This window comes from Mirounga angustirostris, unplaced genomic scaffold (assembly GCF_029215605.1).
Source record: "Mirounga angustirostris isolate CCGP_5_RB_7025 unplaced genomic scaffold, mMirAng1.0.hap1 SCAF_13, whole genome shotgun sequence".
In the NCBI taxonomy this organism is placed as follows: domain Eukaryota; kingdom Metazoa; phylum Chordata; class Mammalia; order Carnivora; family Phocidae; genus Mirounga; species Mirounga angustirostris.
In genome coordinates, this window is record NW_026991721.1 from 3,223,024 (window position 1) to 3,248,294 (window position 25,271).

Sequence of the window (25,271 nt, forward strand, 5' to 3'; positions counted from 1 at the left end):
CCCCTGCCCCGCCCCACCGTGAGCTGCGGGTGAGGGTGAGGCTTTCCAGCCCCCGAGCCAGGCCATGGAGGAGCGCTGCCATCTCCAGACTCACGCTCCCCTTTCTGTTTGCAAGCCTCCATCCGGAAGAAGAAGGGTAAGGGGCGAGCCCAGTGTCTGTCCCCAGCCCCCGCCCACACACCCTCTGGAAGAGAACCCCTCTGTGGCTGTCAGCGTGGCGTCTAGATGCCGTGACCTTGCATTGTCTCCTCCCCGTGCCGGGGCCTCCGGAGGGGCCCAGCTCCGGACCACGTCCTGTTTCAGTCTGTCCCGTCTGCTTCACTTCTCCCATTGTGGTTCCTGTCCCCACAGCGTGTTGTGCATTCCCCCCAGAGCTGTGTCCTCATCATCATGACTATGAAGGCTGTGGGACCCTCAGGCTATCACGGCCGGGCCTGCCCTACCAGCCGGCAGCCTCTATGCTGTGTCCGGGCCACGGCCACACGCAGCAGGTGGTCGGGGTGCAGGCCAGCAGAGCCCCTGGCACTGGATGGAGGGCTGGACCCCTGACTGCTGGCCGCCATCGCCAGGGGTGGGACAGGGGCCGCCCCCCTTGAGCTCCCGGAAAGCCCCTGGCTCTCCCAGAGGGCTGCACCGTGCCTTCTGTGCTTGAGCTGGTGGGGAGGAGGGAGCCGACAGGCATGGGGTAGGGGCGGTCGCCGTGCTGTGAACAGCAGAGACACCTGCCCCACGAGGGCCCTGATGGACTCAGGCCCCTCCTTCCCCAGCATCCACATTTTAGGGCATTTCTCACCTCGCTGCTAGAAACAACTAACCTCAACAACTGAAAGAAGCATAAGAACTTCAAAACTGCTTTTGGGGGTGGGGGAGAGCGCAGAGTGGACCCTATCACGTGACCTTCGGCACTGAGGCAAAGACACAAGGCGGTATTCTGAATGCTGAAATCGAGGGGTGGGTCTTAGAATCCAACGAGGCAACATCTGGGGGCAGGATCATGGGTCCTGGAGCGCCAAGACGGAGCGCCTCCTTTCTCCCCTCCGCGGCCTCCACCCCCCACCCCCAGGGGCTGCCTGGGAAACTCCCAGTGGCCTTTCCAGGATCGGTCACTGTGTCAGCCCATGTGGTGGGTGCCCAGGACACAGAAAGCTTCCCGGAACTGCATCTGTCCCCGAGTGCCCCATGATCCAAGGCCACCGCCCCACTGTGTGCCACGCCGTCCTGAGGAAGGCCTCCCAGCGCCAGCTCCCAGGAGCTGCACTGCGCAACAGAGCTGGCCAAGGAAGTCCCCTGTCCAGGGCGTGCCCCTGGCCTGCACCCCTCAGGCCCCATCCACTCACCCTCCTCCCTCAGGGGCGCCTCCAGCAGCCAGACACTCCGGACTGCGGGAAAAGACAAGTCACAGTCCTGTGGCCATCATGGCCCAGAGCAGAATCGACACAGAGGACAGGCAAGGGACCCTCCTTGCTTTGAACAGCTGAGAAGACTGGACGCAATTCGAGATTGAGTGCCCCTCCCTCCTATTTCCTGACCCTGGCCAGAGCAGGGGGCTGGTATGCACACAAGACCCCAAAGGGCTCAGGGGCCATGACCCACCCAGCTCCCAAGGGAACTATGGGGTGCAGCGCAGGGCTCCAGGGGCCCATGCTGGCTGACAGGCCCAGCCCCTCACTGCAGTGAGGGAGAGGACAGTCCGGCCTCACGCAGCGGGGAGCATCAGACATCGGTGGACCTACAGAGAAGCTCCTGCCCCACCACACTGCCCCCGCCCCTCTCTTCCGGGTGATTGGGCTCACCTCCTCAGAAGCATTCCCCACACTCCAGAGGAGCCATGTGCATCAGGGGGAAACCAGGCCTTTACACCATACTGGTTGAGTAGTGTCCCCCCAAATCTACGTCCGGCTAGAACCTATGAAAGGGATCTTATCTGGAAACAGGGCCTTTGCCGACGTACTCAGGATGAGGCGGCCCTGACCCAATGACCGTGACCTCACAGGAGAGGTAGATTCACACACACACACAGGAGGCCACAGAGGCAGAGGTTGGAGGGGCCAGGAATGAACGCTTGGAGTCCCGGAACCCCGAAGAGGCGAGAAGGATCCTCCCTCGGAGCCTCCAGGAGGAACCACCCTGCCGACACCTTGATTTGGGGATTCTGGCTTCCAGACTGATGGAGAATAAACTTCAGTTCCAGGAAACTGTCGCGGCAGTGAGAAACCCCCAGCCCTGGCCCCTCCAGGCTGACGTCTGCTTTGGCTGCAGGCAGTTTCCAGCTCCTCGTCTCGAGAACCCCTTACTTTTGTCCTCCGGTGTTTCCAGGACCTGCCCTCGTCCCCAGACAAGTGTGCTCGTGGGCACAAGGATGAACAGGCCACCAGGAGAGCCCCCATCCCTGGGCAGCTCAGGGTGCAAACCAGACCGGGTGGTGGGACCGGCCTCACCGCGGCCTCCCGGCCTGCTGGTGCCTCTGGCTACACCCGCAGGCCCGTCCCTTGGAAGGCGGGGGACTCCGGCAGGCCCTCGGGCTAACAACAGCCCGCTGGGCTCAGAGCGGCAGTCCCCACGCCTCCCTGCCTCCTGGGGAGACTGAGCCAGCGGGGGCCCAGCTGGCCACAGCCGTTGCTCCCAGCCCCTGCGGCTGGTGGTGGTTGTGTTTTCGTCTTGGGGAGGAACTCCTGCCCAGGGTCTCACCCCGAGGTCTGGCTGGTGGGGCATGGGTTTCTGCAGCAGGAGGCCTTGGGGCACACTGGATGACGCGTGTTGAAGCCTGCCTGCAGCCAAGGGTGTGCTCCTGGGCAGGGCGGCGGGGACTCCCTGCTCTGCTTCCCACGGGCGACCTCACCATGCTGCCAAATCCGCCACCCCCCACCTAGAGCGCGCTCGTCCCCTCGCCAGGAAGCTTGCACTTGATGGACAGTGAGCATCACCCCTGTCCTCTAAACAGACCGCAAGTTTGCTTAGAAAATTAAAATACACGGCTCCTTCTGGGCCCCCACATCAACTCTCTACTAGCTGGTTTTTTAAGATTTGCCAGTTTCCTGATGTGTCTGCGGGATTGTTTTTAGCCACAGAGTATTTCACTTTAGGACTGCAGGGGGCTGGACTCACTAATCCTTTTCATCTGGAGCCCCCGAATAGAGACCCAAACCCTGGCCTTCGTAAATAAAAACAATAATCCTTAGAGCCTCGCAGCCATGGCTCGTGTTCTGATAAACAAGCCCTCAGAGACGGGGCCTGAGTGGTCCTGAGTCAGGCGGGCAGGCTCCCTCTGAGACCGGAGCCAGGAGGGGACCCAGGCCCTTGGGGAAGCGTCTCTCCGTGCGAACCACACAAACCATGCTAAGTGGCTCTCACTGAAGTAGGAGCAGGACCTCCCAGCCTTACCCCCCACAAGCCAAGGTGCTCTGCTGTTCTGGCTCCGAAGAACATTTGGGTGGAGGCAGGAGGACCAAGGTGTCCAACAAAGACAAGGCCATCCACCCAAGGTGGCCTCTTGTCTCGGGTGAGTGTGGTGTGGACAGTGCCCGGACTTCTCCGCAATTCTGATGACAGTCCTAGATCTCCACTGCCCACCGGGGCTCAGCACCCCTGGCCCAAGGTGGGGGTGGAGAGGCTGGATGACCCCAACTGGAGCCCCAGCTCCCACCACCTGGTCCCCGATTTTTATCTGCATGACCTTCAGCGTCTCAGATCCGGGTTGTTCCGGGTTCTCATCAGGGTGAGAAATGAGGCATTTACAACTTCCACCAGGGACCATTGTTATCACGGGACCTTGGCCTCACCTGTGCACGCCCAGCATTCAAGGCATATTTTTAGGGTGCCTGCCACGTGCCCAGAAGCTCCAGGATCACAGTCTGCCACCTGCATATTCAGGGCGCATGAAAACCCAGGCACTACTCCAATACTGCGTGGCAGACCCACGGCATGCAGGGGGAAGGGGGTTCAAACCAAAGCAACAGTCAGAAACAGGAGGCTCTCCAAGATGCTGCTGGTTAGCTCTGCATCCCAGGACAGCATCCCGCCCCGGGCTCCCTGTGCGACGCGGCCGGCGGCACGGCCAGCGCTCGCTCCACCTGCAGGGCCTCCCACAGGATGTGTTGGGCTCCACGTCCCGGAGGCCCCCGGGGGGAGCAACCCCAGCTGCGTGTGCTGCATCGAAGGCTGGACCCCCACAGACGGGCTCCCAGCTCCGAGGACACCCGACTCCCTGCACCTGAGCAGAAGCAAACCGGCAGCTGCCTCGAGGGCCGCAGCTTCTGGGCACGGCCACGAGGACCGAGGAGGCTAGCCAAGTGCCACCAGAGCACCACCGCAAGAGGCCCCTGAGCCATGGCCAAGGGAGCGTGGCCCGGCTGGCGGGGCAGCATCAGGGACTCTGCACAGAAGCGAGCTGGACCCCAGCCATGGAAGGAATCCCGGCCCAGATCCGAGAGGGGACAGCTTCCTGGAGGAAGCAGCTTTCTGGGGTCGTGGGGTGTGCACGGCACAGCTACAGGGACAGAGACCCAGCAAAGGGGGGGACAGGAGAGAAAGAAGGGGCAGCAGCTGTGAGGGCTGGGGATGATGGCTCCTCTGCGGCCCTGGGCACAGGTGAGGAGGAAAGGACAGTGCCGGGAGCCGTGAGGAGGACACGGTGACCCAGAGAGGCAGGTGTCACTGACCAGCTCCTTAAGGGGCCGACGCTTACTAGCATCCCCAGCACCCACGAGGAGCAGGAGATGCCCTCGGCAGGCCAGCCTGACAGCAGGGCAGGGCAGGACAGATGGAAAGAGCGGGTCTTCCCTTCATGTGGGAGAGGCAGGCGTGGGTCCACGTGTATCGGGGGACAGCCTCCCTGAGGCTCCTCTGCCTGAATCCTGTGCCCGTGGCTCAGTGGCAGGTGAACTGGGGCAGGGCCCTGGCCAGGCACAGGCATTTTCCAGACAGTGAGAGTTTCAGGCTTTGCAGGCCACAGGCTCTCTGTGGCACATTCTCCTTCCCCTCCTTTTAATAGCCTCTTAAAAATATAAACAGTCTGCATAGATCAAGAACGGTGGGCAGGGTTTGACCCCAGGGCCGTAGTTTGCCGACCCTTGAGCCAGGATGCAGCGCTGGAGTTAGGAGCTTTGTGAGCAGCTACCAGCAGATGTCAGAGTCCTGCCTGTAGGTGCTCTGGGAGGCTGGGGTGGCCCTGGTCCCCCCACCCACACCCTCCCTCCCTGGTCTGGGGCTCTGAGAGTGTTGGGGCTCTGGGGGGCTTTTCCAGGGGGCTAGCTCCTCTTTGGAAGTCCCTGTTATAAGTGGCTGTCCCACCCAATGGGACGGACTTGATGCCCAGAGCTCCTTTCTGCTCCAACATTCATGTGCTGACCTCACGGCTCGGGGCCTGGGTCTTTGCGACGGCATGTACTTTGTGGGGAGTCACCAGACCCCAGAAAGGGTTGGGGATGCTAGGAGGCCTCGGGCTTGTGGCCTGGATAGCCTTGGGGGAACAAGGGGAGTGCTGTGCCCACCTCCAAAACGGGCTGTTCCCACCAGGCTCCGCTTACACTGGCTTCATGCTAACCCGGCCACAGTCTTCCTGGAAGGGCAGGTGGGGCACACCCCACTGAGGATCCTTGCTCTGCAGGGTCTCGGGCATCCTCCAGATAAAGCCAGGGCGTCAAGGCAATTCTGGGATGTGCTGAAGTTTTCAAGTTTTCCAAAAAAAGTTAATGTTTTAGTTTAAAATTTTCTTAAGTTTTTAATTTGTAAGAATCACTCATAAGTAACCCTTGACTTTCTTTTTCACAAAGAAATGAGAATGTGGTACTGTTGGGAAATCAGGTCTTGCCCAGGCAGTGCGGGCTCGGCCTCCCAAGCCGGCCCCCAAGCTGAGCCCCCGAGCGGCCCCCCAAGCTGGCCGGCATGGCCCAGTTGGCTGCACCCACTGCCTCCAGCCCTGGGCCTTGGGCCTTACAGCCCGGCAACTGCATCTGGTTACAAAGGAGCCATGCCTCTGAGCTCTTAGAAAGACTCCAAGCATTGGTTTAGTTGACACAGTCAAGAGTAAGTCCCGTCAGCACGAATCGAGTGGCTCCGGTGAAGATGTGACTTTCGGGGAGTTTGGGGCCGCGGGGGCCGAGGCTGTGTCACCGAGGGTCTTGTCCCCCATCTTGTCCGCGTGCGCCTCCCGGGGTGTGACGGCGTGAGTGCATGTGGCAGACCAACGCATGCGTGCTCCACGCCGTGGTGCCGTGCGCCCGCTTGCATGGTCAAGGCCAGAGCCCGGAAATGGCTGTGCACGCGTGGAGGGCACCTCACCAGAGGCAGGCCCCTGGTTGTTTCAGGGGTCTCACCCCTGACACCTGTTCCCACCATCGTGTTCACATTGCAGATAAACCCGAGGAGATAGTCCCGGCCTCCAAGCCATCCCGCGCTGCTGATAACGTGGCCATGGAGTCCAGGGTGGCCACCATCAAGCAGCGGCCCACCAGCCGGTGCTTCCCGTCTGTCTCGGACATGAACGTGAGTGGCTGTGCCCTGGGGGATGGCGGGCGGGCCATCTGGGCAGTGGCAGCGCACGCGCTCCAGGCTGTGCAGGCAGGGTGCTCCTCACCATCTCCCAGACTCGGCCACCTGCGCCCCGTCTGTGCCTGGCGGCAGGTCTGAGTGTCCCGGTCACGATTCCTTAGTACCTTCTTGGAACCCACCTCACATTGAGTCACTTGGTTTCCCCCGTGAACATTGCCCACTGGATAGGCTAGCTTTGTGTGACACACATTAAAACAGAGGCAACTGCTAGCGATGACAACGGACATGCTCACCCTGGGAACCACATCATCTCCAGAACCCCCGGGGGGGGTGCTCCCATAAGCTCTGGGCAACCTCCCCGGCGGGACCCACCCTCCCCCAGGCCCTGCCCACCATCCTCACTGTCCGCCTTGTTTGCAGCCTCTGGCTGCATCTCAAGCCCCGCCCCTCCCAGGCCCTAACACCCTCCAGCCCAGCCTCAGGTCCCAGAGAGCTAGGAGCCGCCCTGAGCCCTGGGGAGACGGGGTGGGGAGGAAGACCCTCTGGGGGCCTGAGCACAAGATGCACGAGAGCTTGCACCCATTTCCCCCAGACTCGGGAGTCCCCCTCTGATGCCGCAGGGTGGGGGGGGCAAGCCGGCAGCCCCGTACAGACAGGGAAGTGGCAGGTTGGGTGGGGGCTGCACAGGAATCTGCTTCCCAAGTGAAGGAGGTTCCTGCTGGGCCAGCCCACCTGCAGCTGGCTCACTCTCACCAGCACCTGGCCTGCGGAGGAAGACAGAGGCTCCTGCCCCACCAGCCGCTGGGTGCATTCCCCTACACAGCAGTGGCCCTGGCCCCTTCTCTCGGGCTGGTCGGCCAGACCACGGCTCCACTGAGCACATTGGCATTTAGCGGGCAGGAGCCAGTGGGCAATACTCAGGGAGAGCCTCTTCTGGGTCCTTGAAGCTCGTGCATCCCGTCAGCCTCGGCTGGACGCAGCTTGCTGCTGGAAGCAGCACGGGAAGCCGGATGACAGGTGCCTGCTGCCCAGGGCTGCTGTGACACCCTCTGGGCCTGGCGGCCAGGGGTAGGGCTGGTCGGGGCCCACCTCACTCTAGGCTCTCTGGTTTGCAGTCCGTGTATGAACGACAGGGGATCGCCGTGATGACGCCCACGGTTCCCGGGAGCCCGAAAGGCCCGTTTCTGGGCCTCCCCCGAGGTACGATGCGAAGGCAGAAATCAATAGGTAAGAAGCATGGCCTACACCCACAGAGGTTGCCCCTGGCTCTCAGAGAAGCCCTCAGAGCACCCAGGCAGAGCCGCCCCCCAGGCCCACCCACCGGGGGCCTCTGAATGCCCCAGCAGGCTGGAACCCTTCTACCTGCTGGAACAAAATCCAGCCCTGCAAGCACATTATCTGTGCTGACACCAGCAGGGTGAGGGGGCACGTGTTGGGAGGGAGGCGAGGGCAGACCGGGGTGGTCCGGGAAGCCCCCTCCGTTGCCCCGCGGGGATCAGAGTGGCAGGTGGAGGGGGTCCCCCGCTCAATGGGATCCCCACGTTCCCCGCATTGCCCGAAATGAAACTGCCACATTTCACAGGGCAAGCTAGGTGGACACACTTCTGGGGGTGGTGGGGCCAGGTTCTAGAACTGGGACAAACCAACGTACGGCGTGTCGTAGAAAGCTGCGTACCTCCTTGTTAATGTCCCGGTGACACCTACTGACGGCTTCCAGGCAAGGTGACCGTGACCCTGCCAGGCAGCCCCTTTGTGAGATACTCCAGCACTGTCTTTACCACGTAAATTCTCAGAGGAGCTGGGCCAGTGAAGGACACCGGCGGACCCAGCCATCCCAGGCTGGCCCTTCGGAACACTGCGGGCTGACTTCTGGAAGCGCACTGCTCTTTGGGGGGCTGGCTCCTTGGTCAGTGTGAGGTGGCTCACAGCAGTGACTAGACGGTAGTGGCCCTGGTGGAGGTGCCATCTGGCTCCTGAAACCCGCCCTCCCAGGCGTGCGGGGCCACCGCAGACTAGCGTAGACGCCAGGCTGGGTCCCTGGCTCTGTACCTGGTTAATAACAATTGATTTCCTCCTGTCAGACAGCAGAATCTTTCTATCAGGTTAGTGGACCTTGTGGTTTGGAATGTGTGATCTGAATGCAACCCCTACACTTCTCTGTAAGGTGTATTCTTAAATTATGACTCCTTGGGAGCATCGCTGGCAGGCAACCCACGGGTAGCCAACGGTCAAGAAGGCCTTTTAGCAGTCCGTCCATGTGATGCCACAATACCCTCCCACAGGAGTACGTTAAATTGGGAATACCCTTATCGAATGGAAATTTTCACTGGAATAAATTATTGTAGTTTGTCCTAGAAGTTGTTTTTGATTGGAAGTAATTCATTCTGTTACCTCTTTGAGCCCCTGCATGCCCCAGCGTGAGACCCGAGTCCCTGCCACCTGTGTGTCTGCTTCCCATCTCCTGGAGTGCATTCTGTTGACGTTTCAGTATCTCAGACCACCGGAGAGAGAGTCTGTAGGCCCTGCCCAGTCAACCCACACAGAGGAGCCAGGCCCAGCGAGGCCGGGCGCCCACCATCACCACAACCAGGCCCCTCGGCACATTCACACCCAACAGGCGCTGCTTCGCTAGGTCAGGTCCGGGGGCACGGCCTGACTTTGTGCCAAGTCAGCCGAATGCTGACCCAGGTTAGTGGCGACGGTGGAAAGCGCCTGGCCCCTCAGCCCAGCCCAGAGGGTCTCAGGACCCGGGGAGGCTCCCGAGGCCAGTGGCCCAGGGTTTGCTCCGGAAGCCGCTCCTGGCTGGGGTTGGCATCTTGCACTAAAGAGCAGTCTGGGCCCCATCCCCTCACGGGCGTGCTGAAGAGCCAGAAGGGCCTTCTCTGCCTCACAGCCGTTCTCCTGAGGGAGCGCCAACACCTCAAGCCGCCAGTGCCCTGGCGACCGGGCTCCTGTCACACAGGCAGGCCAGCTCTCACGCCCCTCAGCAGCGGCCCTGCCCACGTCACATGGGCCCGGCCTCTGATGGGCAGCCCGACAGCATCGGCCCCCAGGTGCCAGAAACAGCCCCAGGGCCCTGGCGGATCCTGACCGGACAGATGTGTGCTGACCCGGCCCAGCCCCAGTGTGTGTTCACGCGCACCCACGTGCTCGCACGCAGCTCGTGGCCCCGGGCACCTGCCTGGCCTCGCACGTGCCTCCCACCCGCTGCTGTGGGCGCTGCATGCAGAACATCTCAACAGCACGCACTCGATGCAACCCAGCACCTTTCTCTTCTTTTTCTTTTCTTTCCCTGTTTCCTGTCTTTTCCTGGGGGGGGGCTCGGATGGGCCACGTAAGCTCTTGTCGTGGTGGCTTGTGCTGTGTTTTGTGAACAAGTGTGCACCGTGGTTCGTTGTGCGTGTGCAGATGTAGCGTGTCACAGAGCTAGGAGCTTGGTGGGGCGTCAGTGTCACAGTTTAAAACTTAAGCCTGCCTTCTCCTTGCAGGAATAACGGAGGAAGAGCGGCAATTTCTGGCCCCTCCGATGCTGAAGTTCACCAGAAGCCTGTCCATGCCGGACACCTCCGAGGACATCCCCCCCCCACCGCAGTCCGTGCCCCCGTCCCCCCCGCCCCCGTCCCCCACCACCTACAACTGCCCCAAGTCCCCAACGCCAAGGGTCTACGGGACCATCAAGCCGGCGTTCAATCAGAACTCGGCTGCCAAGGTGCCCCCCGCGGCTCGCTCGGACACGGTGGCCACGGCGATGAGGGACAAGGGGATGTACTACCGGCGGGAGCTGGACCGCTACTCCCTGGACTCCGAGGACCTCTACAGCCGCAGCGCCGCCGCCCAGGCCAACTTCCGCAACAAGAGAGGCCAGATGCCGGAGAACCCGTACTCGGAGGTGGGGAGGATTGCGAGCAAAGCCGTGTACGTCCCCGCCAAGCCCGCCCGGCGGAAGGGCATGCTGGTGAAGCAGTCCAATGTGGAGGACAGCCCCGAGAAGACGTGCTCCATCCCCATCCCGACCATCATCGTGAAGGAGCCCTCCACCAGCAGCAGCGGGAAGAGCAGTCAGGGCAGCAGCACGGAGATCGACCCGCAGGCCCCCGAGCAGCCGGGCCAGCTGCGGCCCGATGACAGCCTGACCGTCAGCAGCCCCTTCGCCGCCGCCATCGCTGGGGCCGTCCGCGACCGGGAGAAGCGGCTGGAAGCCAGGAGGAACTCCCCGGCCTTCCTCTCCACAGACCTGGGGGACGAGGACGTGGGCCTGGGGCCGCCCGCCCCCCGGGCGCGCTCCTCCAACTTCCCCGAAGAGGTCGGCTTCGGCGAGGAGGATGGCGCCGAGCCGCTGTCGCTGCCCATGCCGGGGGCGCCGCCCAGGGAGCCCGAGAACCAGCTGGTGGGTGGCGGTGAGGCCACAGCTCAGGGGGAGGCCGGCAGGCCGCTGAATTCCACACCCAAAGCCAAGGGCCCCGAGAGCAGCCCCGCCGTGCCCCCCAAGAGCAGCAGCGTGGCTGGCCCTGAGAATTACGTCCACCCGCTCACGGGCAGGCTGCTGGACCCCAGCTCCCCGCTGGCCCTGGCGCTGTCTGCAAGGGACCGAGCCATGAAGGAGTCCCAACAGGGCCCCAAGGGGGAAGCCCCCAAGGCCGACCTCCACAAGCCTCTCTACATCGATACCAAAATGCGGCCCAGCGTGGAAGCAGGCTTCCCCCCGGTCACCAGGCAGAACACGCGGGGGCCCCTGAGGCGGCAGGAGACCGAGAACAAGTACGAGACGGAGCTGGGCAAGGACCAGAAGGGCGAGGACAAGAAGCACATGCTCATCAACATCGTGGACACGTCCCAGCAGAGATCGGCCGGCCTGCTGATGGTCCACACCGTGGATGCAGCCACCACCGACCACCGGCTGCAGGAAGAGGGAGAGAGAGCTGATGTGGAGGCCCAGCCAGACCACTCGCTGCCCGAGGTGCCAGAAGGCACTCCCGAAACCGAAGGTGCTTTACAGATCTCCGCCAGCCCCGAGCCCGCCGCCACCGTGCCCGGCAGGACCGTTGTGGCGGCGGGCTCCGTGGAAGAGGCGGTGATTTTGCCGTTCCGCATCCCTCCTCCCCCTCTGGCATCCGTGGATCTGGATGAGGATTTTATTTTTACAGAGCCATTGCCTCCCCCCCTGGAATTTGCAAATAGTTTTGATATCCCCGATGACCGCATCGCTTCTGTCCCCGCTCTCACGGACCTGGTCAAGCAGAAGAAACAGGACGCCTCCCAGTCCCCTTCGTTGAACCCCAGCCAACCAGCCAACTGTGCAGACAGCAAGAAGCCGGCTGGCCTTTCCAACTGCCTGCCTGCCTCATTCCTGCCGCCCCCCGAGAACTTTGACGCAGTCACGGACTCTGGGATCGAGGAGGCGGACAGCCGAAGCAGCAGCGACCACCATCTCGAGACGACCAGCACCATCTCCACAGTGTCCAGCATGTCCACCCTGTCTTCTGAAGGCGGGGAGAGCGTGGACACCTGCACAGTCTATGCAGATGGGCAAGCGTTTACGGTGGACAAGCCCCCAGTACCTCCGAAGCCAAAAGTGAAGCCCATAATTCCCAAAAGCAATGCACTTTATCAGGACGCGCTAGTGGAGGAGGACGTGGACAGCTTCGTCATCCCTCCCCCGGCCCCCCCGCCGCCGCCGGGCAGCGCCCAGCCTGGGGCCACGAAGGTGACACCACCAAGGACCTCCAAGTTGTGGGGGGACGTCTCTGAGGTCAGAAGCCCAATTCGCTCAGGGCCGAAGGCAAACGTGATCAGTGAGTTGAACTCAATCCTGCAGCAAATGAACCGAGAGAAATCGGCAAAGCCGGGGGAAGGACTGGATTCGCCCACAGGAACCAAGGCTGCCGGCCTCGCTCCAAGGTAAGTCCCGCAGGTGGCTTAGACGCAGACTGCCCCGTGCCGGCTTTCCTGCCTCGTCCAGTCGGGGCCGACCAGGAAAGGCCCTCGGGAAGCAGCCAGAGCGGACGTGAAGGGGGACTCCGTAACGCCTTTGTGCTGGCCGCACCTGTTGCACAGCGCCCAGCCCGCCCTCCCGGACTCCGGCAGAGTGCACACGCTGCAGCCATCCTGGCAGGAGGCGGCACTCCCCAGGTGAAGACCTGTAGTGAAACGCAGCCGCACAAGGCCAGCCCCACTGCAGCTTCCACAGACGTGCTCTGGTCCCAGTCGTTCCATGTCCTCCAAACCTTTGCCAGGACCCCCTGTAAGGTCATCCTGGAGCCTCACAGAAGCCAAAACTGAGCTCTGCCCAGCTGGTTGCAGGGAGTAGCCATGCCAAAGGAGAGCGAGTGGGTTGGTGGCGTGCGTGCGCGTGTGATTAAGTGTGCGTGGATCCTTCTCGCTTCCTCCGGTCACTGACGGGTTGGAGAGCTGGGGAAGGTGCCAGGTTGTGGCTTCACTAGTGAGCTCAGAGGGTAACGGCCCCCCCGCCGCCCCCGCCAGCCCAGCCCAGCCCAGCAGGCAGGCAGCACGGAAGAGGGCATCCACATCTCCCGGGGGTGACCGTTCACGGTTTCAGCAGCGTCAAGTGCTGCCATTGCGGCTGGAGGTAGAATATGAGGGCTCACTTCTAACGGGAGCCACAAGGCTCTGGCGAGGCATGCCATGCTCTACGGCAGGCCTCTCGCGCTCCACCTAGAGCTTTGGGGTGACTGTCACCAGAGCGGTTTGCTCCCCCGGACCCTCACCGTGCTGGGCCTTCTTCCCCGTGACGCAGCTCTGTTCACTGTCCCGCGCGGCTGTTCCTTGGCCTCCCGCACTGCTGTCTGCTCCCAGATCTCGTCGCTTTGACTAACGAGTCTTTCGTCGTGCTCCCTCCGGACAGGCGTTTGACTCAAACGTCTCAGCCCGTTAACCAGCGACACCCCCTGTGGTTGGACCTGCAGAGGCGGGCCGAGAGCCAGTTTTCCCAGTTACCCTTCAGTGTGGATGTAAATAAATTACTCGGATGGCTCCCAGTACACTCAGAGAAATAATGACAGGCCAGCCTTGGTAGAGAGAAGCGGGACGACACTCCATCCACTAACTGTGACATTCAGAAAATAGCTCCAGTTGAAAACAAAGTCTGCAAAAAGTCCCCATTTCTGGGGGACGTCTGCACCTACATACCTACAAATATTACATACTCGAAAGTCTGAAAGGAAAATCTTAAAACTAGCCAGTTTTGCCCTTTCCCTGTATGTGAGAATACAGTTCTTTGTTGCTACGTCACGTGAAAGCACAAGAAGGGAGCTGCTTTCTCTCCAGTGCTTCGCATTTTACAGAACACTGGCCCGTGAGTGCAGGGGAGCGGGTACCCATTGTACCCCTTCTCCAGATGTGGGAAGCGGAGCGCTGAGTGGCTGGGCACCGTGCGCAGCGGGAGACCGAGCCAGGACTCAGGCTGAGGGCCTGGCCTGGCGCTTCCCCTCGTTGCCACTGTCTGAGCTCGGTAGAGTCTGAAGGGATGACTCAAGAGATGCTCAGGCCTAAGCCCTGCTGCCCCAAGCCCTCCCACCCCAATCCAGGGGCCTCTGGATTGCCCGCCACCTCCACTCCCTTCCCAACTGGGTGAGCTCCTGGGGGCGCAGGGGAGAGTGGGTGTCGGGCTGCATGTGTCCCGAGGGCTTCCCCGCCTGCATTTCCCTCGGTGGGAGGGGCCTCAGAGCGGACGTCACCTGGCAGAATCCTGTTGGATTTCTCGAGAGCAGCTGCAGGACCACCTCCAAGCGATGCTCAGATGCCAAGAACAGCCACCTCCGGTCTGTTCTGTTATTTATAACCCAGTTCACTTACAATGAGAACATCAGCCGACATCTCTCGAGGCCTCCCCAAACGCTGGGCACCACGCCCCACGGGCACCGCTGACGCGGGGCCTGCCATTATTTCCCGTGTGCAGATGACCGGACTGAAGGTCAGAGAGGTGGACATGCGGCCAGGAGGACCCCGCCGGAAGGCCGAGACCCGACTTCCGACCCAGGGAGCATCTCAGGGTTCCACTCCCGAGCTGTTGCAGGAGCCAGGGATCAGCCCGGGAGGAAGGGGCGGCTGCCCAAGCTGTCTGCAGGGCTGAGATCGCCGAGGGCGGGCCGTCCCCAGGCCTTTGCGGCTCACCTGAGCCCAGCTGCATGCCGGAGCCCTTCTCTTTGGTGACCCGGTGGCTGACGGTAGGCCAGGCCAGTCACCAGGCAGCCTCTGGCACTGCTGAGCACCCAGAGGTGGCGTCCTATTCTCGGCTCTCGGCCAAGGGTGGCACTGAGTTGGCCTGGGCATCCGATGGCCCTGAGCCCCAGGGACAAAGAGAAAAGTCATCGCCTTCAGGTGCCACCCTGGGCACTCCACCAGCTACTGTGGCTTTGCTGATTTCACAGCCTCACCGGGCAAAGCCCGAAGCGGATGTCAGCTGTGGCCATGAGGCTGCTGACAAGGGTGAGGTGGGTGACAGCTGCTGAGCAGCAACCCTAGGTGGGGCCGGTCTGCCCCCTCGCACACGCATCTGCCCCAGGGGCAAGCCTCTCCTTTGCTGAGTCTTGCCTCGGTTGACAAGCCCGGGTATTTGCCCGTTTGGAGATCACCTGCCAGGGTGGCTCCCCACTACTTTTAAATGCATCCCGGAGCTCGGGCTGGGAGTGGCCCTGGGCAGCGTGAGGCGTGGACCTGAACGCAGGGCATCCTCCTGGGGAGAAGCAAAGGCGTTTCTCTAGGGAGAATGAAAAGCGACACATGCATAAATCCTCTCTCCACAGAAACTGTTTCAATCGCCCAAGAGAGCTCAAGTTTTGGACCTCACCCCTTTGGGGTTACCTGCCCCCTTGGGTGCTTCTTAGCGACTGAGGTGAGACTCTTCACTTCTCGCTAGAGCCCAGGGTGGGACGAGACCCTCGCTCACCTGAGGACATGAAATTTGACCTGAGCCACGCAGCTCCGGTTTATTCCCCCAAACCAGAGAAGACTCGGGATCTGGAGATGTCTTGATTACAAATACAGGGGCGAGAACATGATCAAGTAGCTTTCCTGAGTACCGACGTTGGTGGTGCCTCCTCGGCCCTGTCTGAACACACCCCACTAAGGAAGGAGCCGCCAGGCAGCTCTGGGGAAAGCCTGGTTTTTCCAAGAAGCGACCTCATCTTTGAAGAGAGTGTCAGCCTGAGTCACAGCAAAGCAAGCTGTGGTTTGAGGGCGTCTGTGAGGAGTCTGCGGAGCCCCAGCCCTTCCCGGGAAGCTCAGGGTCAGGCAGACGGCCAGCCGCACTGCCCTTAGGACAGCGCGGTGAAGGCACTGTCCACGGCTGCAAGGATGTCCTATCCCCTTTGGTGATAGACGACCCCTGAGGATTTTGTGGCGTTGGAGGGCTCTGCAGGAGTGGTTTTCTCCCCATTGTGGAGCAAGTGGTGTTTTGCTCGAAGTCACGTGGCCCAGTGTGCCCCCCACACGCTCCAGGGCACAGATGGGAAGCTGATGGGACACTCCGTCCTTGAGCCTGGAAGCCCAGCCCGGCCCAGGGCCTCCTGAGTCCACTGGCTGGGAGTCCCTGAGCTGCTGTTTTGTAGGAGCCCAGGGCCAGGCCTGAGGGTGGAGAGTAGCAGGAGGAATACACACCCGCAGAGGCCTGGGCCCTTGGAAGCTGGGAAGCAGACGCAGAGTTGTCGATGACCTCTCCTGTGCCAGGAGCTGTGCTGAGCCCCGGGACTCATCCCCAAACTGGAACACATCCCAGGTGTCTCCTCCGTTGGGGAGCTGTACTCTCAAGGGGAAAATGGACAAGTAGTAATGAACAAACCCAAAGCGCACCAAGTGCTACAAAGGAACAGGGACATGTTCACAAGTCCAAGTCAACATGGGCAGGAAGGAGGTGACAGTCCTTAAGGAAGTGACCTCTGAATGACCAGAGATAAAAGAAGAAGCCAGACGTGCAGAAAATCAGGAGTGGAGCATCCCAGGCACAGGCACAACGTGCATGAAGCCCGGAGGCCAGAAAATGCTTTCTGTGCCAAGGGAGGGCTGGCGGGCCTTGGGGTGGGGAGGGAGAGCGAGACTGTGTGCGTCCCGTGAGAGGGCGGCCGCCTGAGGCTTCGCGTGACCAGACCTCCGTGTCACGGTTACTGGCAGCCGCCCAGCGCAGCAGCTCTCGTGGTGGAACAGGTGCCCTTCGCCGGCTGCGGCGGGGTCCGTGTGCAAGGTCAGGGGGCCTGCGCTCCGCAGACCAAGGGGCAGATTCGGAGGCCAAGGGCCTCAGGATCCCAGAACGGCAGCTCCGTTTGCCTGAGTTCCGTGCTTTGGCAGCCCAGACAACGCAGACATCCCTTCCGGAGCAAGACAGATGCGCTGCTGTATCCAGCAAGTCCACAGCTGCGAAGTCAGTCTTGTTTTCACCCTGTGTGTGCCGGGGGGAGCAAGCAGTGGACGTACGCTTGTGGGGGTCCCCCTTCAGCTTCCGTCCAGAGGGCATGGCATCAGCTGGATCCTAAGGCCCCTCTAGGTCACCCAGCTCTTCTTGGCCTGGCCTCCACCTCCCGGGGGCACAAATGGGCTCGGAGGAGGAGAGCCATCCTCCCGAGGCCCCGCACGGCTGGCCCCCTGCATCCGCCCTCGCTGGCCAGTGCCTCCAGCGCCTCCCGGGCTCTGCAGTATTCTCCTGAGAGCCGCCTGGCTTTATAATAAATCAGTGTGGGTTGTTAAAAAATTATCTCCGCCCAGCTGGTCCCAGAGCATAGACTTTAAAGCCGACCCAACAGAAGCTGCCGAACGGCATTCCCTTAACCTCGACACCGTCACGGGTCACAGGGGTTTTACCGTTTCACAGCCACCAACTGAAACAGGAAGGAGATGTCAGTGAATGGAAGGGTAGGTAATTGGGTGAGCACTATGCACAGGGGATCATGAAATTTGCTCTTGGGGTGTTTTCTTGTAGACCGTATTCGAGGAAGGTTATTCCAGTCCGGTTACAGCCTTTCCCCATGATCACAGGTGTGGTTCTTAGGTTCTCACTTTCCCGTCTGGATGTTAGGATCGGTCGGCAGGAGCACGTCAGGGGGTGAATGCTGCTCCCTGAAAATGGGGTGCCTTTTTGACCTGCTTGGATGCGAACGTTCTGGCAGGAGGACCCCCGGCTCCTGGCGGACCCAAGGCGCCCACCCACACTCCCAGTCGGGCCACAAGCTAACCAGTATCCACCCACCGTTCAGGCAACAAGGACACCGCACACCGACTGTGGGCCGAGGCCCCTGGTGGTGCTCAGGGCTCGTGGCGGCCGTGAGGTGTAGGTGTCAGAGGCACCGACACGCCCCAGGCCTGGAGCCAGGGAGACACACGGAGCGCTCGGGCCTCAGGCAGGTGTGGGAATGACTCGGTTGCCCTCCCCACCCCCCCGTCCCAGGGCCCCTTCAGAAGAGCACTTTGGCAATAAGGGCCGTGTCCACACGAGACGGGTTCCTCACAAGAAGGCCCTGGTAACTGAAACGCAGAGGTGGGACCGGTCACGCTGGGATAGTCTGGTGCCAAACGGGTTCAGAGCCGCTGCCCCAGCTCGCGTGCGGGACAACAGGTACACCTCGCCGGCGTCACCGAGCGGCCTCTGGCCCACATTCAGTGGCTGTTCAAAAGCCAGATGGAATCTGTAAACGCACTGAAAAAGCCACCTGACTCTGCCTTCCCCCACCCCAGTTAACTGGTTCTGACTAATGAAATAACGATGCGTCTCTGAGTGTCAGCTCTCAGTTCTTGTTTTAATTCGGTTTCCATATGGATTTGATTTAAAAAGGCAGCCTAGAGCTGATCCAAGAGAGGGTGTGTGCGTGTGCACGTGTCTGTGTTCTAAATCAGGGCGACAGATTCCTGCGTGTTCCACCCGGGAACCCAGTGGTTGCTTAGCAACGTACCGATCTCTGCAGCCAGGAGGATCCAGTGAATAATGTCAGCGTGATGAACCGAGAGTAATCAAACTACTGAAAAGGAGGGCAGGATGGGCCAGCCCGGGGAGGGCCTTTGCTCTGCTTCTCAGGCTCTCTGGTTAGTTACTCTTTTCCATGGCGACTTTCCGCCGGCCCCAAGCTCGTGGCCGGACCCGGCATCCCCCCACCATCAGTTGCCAGGCTCTCGGCTCACGGTGGAGACTTGAAGCAAAGCACAGGTACCCGCGGGGCGCCTTCCCCCACCAGGAATGTCGATTTAGGCTTGCCAAGCTGCAGAAGACAAAGGACACACGGCTTGGGAGCCCTCGTCAGGGTCTTAGCAACGAGCTGGTCCTCTGAGGACTTCAGGCAGAGGCTCATGTCATTCCGATGCTGTGGTCCTCGCTTTCTCACCAGGTTTTCCCTGGATAATTTTCCTCTTTATGTTCACATTGTCCCAAGCCAAAGAAGGCAGGGTCGTGAGTTTCCCATTCTAAACATGAAAGTGAGGCCCGTATTCATCTTCTGTCCTGGCCAGCGAGGCGGACTGCCCACTCTGCCCGCCTCCCCGGCCAAAAAGGAACCAGCCTCAGGAGATTCTCAGCCGACATCTGTACCCCCGCTTTCATTTCATCCATCGAAAAAAAGCTTCTTTTTTAATTTTAATTAATTTTGCAGTGTTGTCTCAAGCCATTCCATTCTGTCATTTTCATGTGCTCTCGTGATGGGTGTTCACAGAAGAGGGTCATGCTGAACAGAAGTAAGTGCCACTCGCAAAACTGCCTTGATTTCTGGTGTGTGCTGTTCCCCCCGCCCCCACCCACCCACCAGTGTGTTTGGAGAGCCTGCTCTTTGTTTCCAACAACACACACAGCTGCCTGCAAGGCTGTCCTTTTTTTTAAAAAAAAAAAACCCATCCCAGCTACCTAGAAACGGTCGGACAGCCACCCTCTGGCTCGGAGGTGCCCGCTGCTCAGTGTGGCCCGGGCTTGGGGGACCCCTCCCTGACTGTGCTGCCCTGGTGGGTCCAACCAGAGTCAGGGACATGGACACTGTCACCATGCAGTGTCACCTCTAGAAAAAGCACATCAGGACTGTTACGACAAAGCAACACCTGAGCAAAGGTGCTCTTGTAGATTTACCCACTTTACAAAAACGTCGTCTCTTCCCCAAAGGTTCTAGGCCCTAATGAACAACTCAGATCACCTCTGGATGGAGCGGCTTTGCGCCTACTCAACCACCTTAGCTTAATTGTTGTATCAAAGCAGAACCAATGAGTCTTCCCAAAACAGAGGTGCCCCAGCGCCGTGGAGCAGGCACAGGGAGGGCACGGGCCGCCTTGAAGGACACTCCACAGCACCCCCTGCCAGCGCGCGCTTCGGCCCAAGCCGGAAGTGGAGTGGGTCTTCCGATCCTACTCGAGCAGCAGAACATGCAGCTTTCTCCTTAAACCCTTGCTGCTCCACCCCTCTCTCAAGAACCTGATCTCGGTCCCAGAGGTGCTGGCTCCCCGTCCCCACAGCTCGCACCATCGGGGCTCCTACTTCTGGATTTGGAGTAACTGAGCCTGGCAGTGGTGGATGGGCTGCCTTTACCGGCCAGTATAACCAGTAACCAGCACCCACGGCCCCGGAGGTTCTTGACGGAGGTCTCCTGTTTGTACCAGATCCCACCCGGGGCACCCGGCCCTCCAGGAAGCTGCATGGGGACACTCTGGGGGTGGCTGTCCCTGGCCCAGTCGCATCCACCTGCCCCTGGGAGTGCTTGTGTCAGGATCGAAGTGCGAGTCCGCCCAGGCCCCTCTACACCTGCTGCTTCCACATCCCGTCCTCGAAGCAGCCGAGACTGCCATCCGCTGCAGAAGTGTCACAAGCTTGGAGACACCCAGGTAGCTGACATGGGGTGCTCGTATCCACACACCAGTGGCAGAGAAAACTCCGCAGCAAAGAAAAGCTAGGGAGAGGACGGGCGGACTGGGCCTCGTGCCCAGCTCACCCCTTCGTGTACAGAGGCCCCCCCATCCCTGTCCTTGTCCGCTTTCATCACCCGCCACGCAACACCTGTGCGGCTCCTCACACACTCCCGAACACACCCTACCCCGACTCTCCCCACTTGGGAGGGACAGGAGCCCATTTCACGTATGAAGACATGGAGACTCACAGGCTAAAACGTGCCTACGCTGGTGTTAGGTGGAGCCAGGCTTCATACATCTCAAGTCCAAATCCTGAGGAGGAACCCATAGTAGGAGGGATCCTTCGGAAGGGGGTGGGTGGTCGGTCCACATTCACATGAATGAGCCCAAAAGACAAGAAATACACACCTACTCTTGCCACCTCCCCTGTTGGCTGTGGCTTTGTTGGGCTGGTAGCGTGGATAATGCCTTCCGTTTGGGGACAGCAGAGAAGAGCATGAACCAGAGCCCAGAGGCGTGGCTGTTCTCTGTATGTGGCTGGAAAGCCTCCCGTGGGCTTTGGCCAGACCCAGGGAGGGGGCCCTGCGCAGGTGAGCACAAAGACCAGAGACTTCCCTGGCACTGAGTTGCAGTCTCCTCCCCTCAGGTCATCCAGCGTCTCCTTGAGGCCAGTAAAGGCCGAGCCTCAGAGGCGCGAGTGTACCCCACTCCAACCCCTCGGGCTTCACCTGCCTGGCCAGAGCAGGAAGGACATGGGGGACTCCCAAGGACTCCCCTGGCCACTTGGGAGAAGGGGGTTCCTTTCAGATTTCTGCTTTTTGGTGAGGATCGTTACCTACCGACACTGAGCTTCCCACACTGCCTTCATGTGGGGAGAGAAAACATCAGCGCGCCCACTCCATTCCGCAATCAAATGGCCCCGCCGACACTGGACCCAAAGTCGCAGCAGTTCTGGGCTTAGCCCTCCGGGTCAGTACGGACTGCACTCTGGCAAATTACTCCTTGCTCTCAGGGTCCGTGGATGGTTTCTTCAAACCCTGAGTGCCCCCAAGTCGGTGTGGGGCTTCCCACTCACTGCAACAGGACCAGCCTGCAAGGGACCCTTCCCTGCACTTGTCCTTTCAAGCCGAAAAGCCCAAGGCCTGACAGGCAGTTAAGAGGGAGGGTCTCTCCCCAAGGGTGCTCTTCCTTCTACGTGCCAGAACGGAGGCGAAAGCTGTCCTTTGCTCATACTGGTGGTGTACTTGTGACATCACCAGACACGTCTCACCCAGGGAGCAGGACCTTGTGCAGGTCCCGTCCTCATGTGCCTCCCTGGCCGCCCCGGGCTGCCCTCCCTGCTCACACGGTGCAGGCGCCCCCACCCGGCAGCCGCCCCCTCGAGGGGCCAGGGGAGTGGGCCGCCTTGGCATGCTGTGGCTTCTTCTCAGAACTCTGCCTCCTGCCCCCTTCCGCCCTGCCCCGGTCCTGGCATGGCAAGTCATCTGCTCACTGCCAGCGAGGCTGCCCCTAGAGTGTCCCCCCCCAGCCACACCCCTGACCTTGGCAGTCTGCATCCCGCTGACCCACGTCGTGATGCGGCTTGTGATATTTGTCTCTGTTGCTGTTTCAGAAGTCCAGAGGTCATGAGCACCGTCTCAGGTACACGGAGCACGACGGTGACCTTCACGGTTCGCCCGGGGACCTCGCAGCCCATCACTCTGCAGAGCCGGCCTGCAGACTTTGAGAGTAGGACCTCAGGAACAAGACGTGCCCCGAGCCCTGTGGTGTCACCAACAGAGCTGAGTAAAGAGATCCTGCCTGCCCCCCTCTCCGCCGCTGCCGCCGCTCCTTCTCCCACTCTCTCAGAGGTCTTTAGCCTTCCAAGCCAGCCCCCGTCCGGGGACCTGTTTGGCTTGAACCCGGCGGGACGCAGCAGGTCACCATCCCCCTCGATACTGCAACAGCCAATCTCAAATAAGCCTTTTACGACTAAGCCCGTGCACCTGTGGACTAAACCAGACGTGGCGGATTGGCTGGAAAGTCTAAACTTGGGTGAGCATAAAGAGACCTTCATGGACAATGAGATTGACGGCAGTCACCTACCAAACCTTCAGAAGGAAGATCTAATAGATCTTGGGGTGACTCGGGTCGGGCACCGGATGAACATAGAAAGGGCTTTGAAACAGCTGCTGGACAGATAAGGGTGGCTGCTCTTCACCTTTACAGACTTCTTGTTATAAGTAGAGATGGGCTTCTACTGAAATATTTGGGCGGCCAAGCACAGTCTGTGAGCACCAACCCCATTCCATGGGTTTGTCTCCTGGTACCCAAAGAAATGCCGAGTGTGTCCAGGTGTGGCTGAGCGAAGGCCTTGAAACGCCCCCACTCTCCACGTGGGCTTCACGGGCTCTTTCTGTGCAGCAGGGGACATGGGGGGAGGAGTTCTGCCACCACGGAAAGAGGCACAGCTTGCCTCCCAGCATGCAGATGACCTCACTTTGCCCGGTCCCAGGGACGCCCCCGTCGATTTAGCACGGGACCCTTGCTCTTGCAGGCAGACACCAGTGTCCTCTAGATACCTCCTGAGACCTCCCTCCTCTGCTTTCCGGGCAGCTCTCACCACCCAGGCCCGCCTCAGTCTGTGGCCTCCGGGAGGGCACTCAAAGCTCACTTGCTCCTTTCTTTCCTCTACTTTGCTTGCGGTAAGACACCCCAGACCTGTCTGTCCGGTGCCCCTTCTTAGGCCCGAAAGGTAGAGAATCTTTTTTTCCTCTGGATTCTTTACCCCATCTCCTCCTGCAATGTGCATCTGTGGTTCTTTGGCCATGAAGTTTTTGGTCATGGTGGGGAGTCTGAATGGGGTCGTGCCCGGCTTTGCTTAGCTTTATTTCTGTAAATCTATTAGCATAATTCCAAGGTGGCCAAACAGATGTCACACGGAGTTAGTCAAAGCACAAAGTCACGACTCCAAGGAGGAGGGGAGACCTGGCCATGGGAAGCAGCCAGTGTGCAGCTGCCTGGGTCCCAAGTCCCCTCCAGGGGAAGAGGGGTCAGTCATCTGCCAGGAGTGTCTCCAGGACGGTGAGAAGGGGATTCTCTGCCTTTCGCCGTTTTTTTTTAAACTGAAAGTGTGTTGCATTCTGCAAAATCAGAGCAGGCGAGCATCCACTTTAACACGAGGGTGGGACACGAGGTGCACGGTGGGCGCGTGCTGCGGTGGGGGAGACGGCATCTTCCCTGGAGCCGGGTGGGGCGCCATGACGTCAGGTCCAAGCCCGGCCCAGGGTGAGCATCTCTGCCGAGACAGCCTCTCTGCTCTCTGAGGCCAGGGAAGATGGTACTTGGGGGCTCTCCCCCTCTGTCTCCGACTGTCCACACAGCCCCCCAGTTTGTCTTACAACAGGCTTCTTGAGCACCCAGTGGGACCCCAGGCTGAGAACACGGTGGGCTACAGGCTGAGGGTGCAGGCAGACAAACGAAGGAAGGAAAGCCAGGGAGGCTTCCCGGGCTGCGCCAGGCCCCTCTCGTGAGGCCTTCCTGAGCCATGCCCGCTCTCCTCCCTGGAGTCCCCTCCCCTGTAACAATACCTCCGGTTTCCAAGGGAGGTTGCCACCTGCACGGGGAGCCACCGGACATCCAGCCAGGCCTCCAGCACATTCTCCCACACTTGGAAGAAACTTGAACAGCAGGTTTTGGGTTTTATTATGATTTCAGAACTAGCCTAGCCCATCTCTAATTATAAAAACATGATTTTTTTTTTCCTTTCTTTTCTTTATGCTCACAAGTGTCTGATTAGGTCTGGAACAGCTCTAGAATGAACACATAAAATTTAGCAATTTAAAATTTCTTTCTTTACTGCAAGTTTAAATAGTTGTACAGATAGTTTATAAGCACAATATTTTAAGAAAAAAAAGTGGCTGGTCTACTAGGCAGCCTTTGTGCCACTTCAGTGCTAGAAAGTTAAAGAAAAAAAAAAAAACTTTTGTGATTTAATAACACTATTTCTGTGGAATTATAAAAGTATGACCTTTTTAAATCAACCTTATTTGGATGCATCTGAACCAGCAGAGCTGTGTTATATTTTCTATCTTTGCTAGAACTTCGTCATCGAAGGACAATTATTTCTTCAAAAGTGGTTACAATTCACAATGCAGCAGTTTCTCCAAAAACAAACATGCACCACACACGCGCGCGCACATACACAGTTTTTCCAGCCACATGCCCCTGAATTGGAAACTGAGTTTTGGACCTTTCTCTGTTCCAAACCCTTCTGCAGGGCAACCTGTATTTGAATGCCCCGATCCAACGTGAAATCATTTGAACACGAAGGCGCTTCTGTCCCGCGCACCTTCCGTCTCTTGGTCGTGGGGTGTGCTGGGGATGCCATGGGTGGCCTGCTGAGGCCACCTGCGAGTGTTCAGAAAACGAAAAGGTGGTGGTTGGGCCATTATTTGTCTTCCATTTGGTGATAGAGCAAAATTCAGTCAGTGCACCGCTCACCCTGGTTCTTCCCTCCTCTGTCTACTGTTCAGCATTACCTCCACGCTCAGTGCCAGGCGACACGCCAGAACAAGAGAGGACAGGAAGGGAAGGCGCTGCTAGGTTGCCATCTGGTGGCTTTAGGTTCACTGGACTTTGGCTGCCACTCCCTTTCTTAGACGCCAAGCCACGGGCAACTAACCAGAAGCAAGCAGAGTGCAAGACAGAAAAAATAAAGCTGGGCAGTCACTTATTTTTGCCTTGTCTTATTCTAGAAAAGTCACAGGACCCCGCAGAACCTGCACTGACCAACAGAGTAACCCATGTTGCCAAGATGAACCCATCTCTAGCCCTATTCGATGGTGTTGCTACAGAAAGCAATAGTACTGAGATCGCCGCCCACTGTTCTCCCTCCCCGCCCCCCTTGGACACATTAGGACCAGGCCCTATTCCACGACCTCCTCAATGGTGGGACCCAAGTCAAACTGCTCATATAAAGATCA

At 59.7% G+C, this 25,271-nt stretch overlaps 1 protein-coding gene across 1 annotated transcript in view; it reads left to right on the forward strand.

The window, feature by feature from the left end:
• The window catches only part of SHANK2 (SH3 and multiple ankyrin repeat domains 2), a 500,779-nt gene extending 475,737 nt beyond the window's left edge, over positions 1-25,042 (forward strand). Inside the window, exons 20-23 of the mRNA XM_064576041.1 lie at positions 6,353-6,483; positions 7,605-7,716; positions 9,978-12,387; positions 21,920-25,042. Of these exons, the coding sequence (XP_064432111.1) occupies positions 6,353-6,483; positions 7,605-7,716; positions 9,978-12,387; positions 21,920-22,490 (3,224 nt within the window). The 3' untranslated portion in view covers positions 22,491-25,042. The remainder of the gene's footprint in view (positions 1-6,352; positions 6,484-7,604; positions 7,717-9,977; positions 12,388-21,919) is intronic.
• Positions 25,043-25,271: the final 229 nt, after the last annotated feature.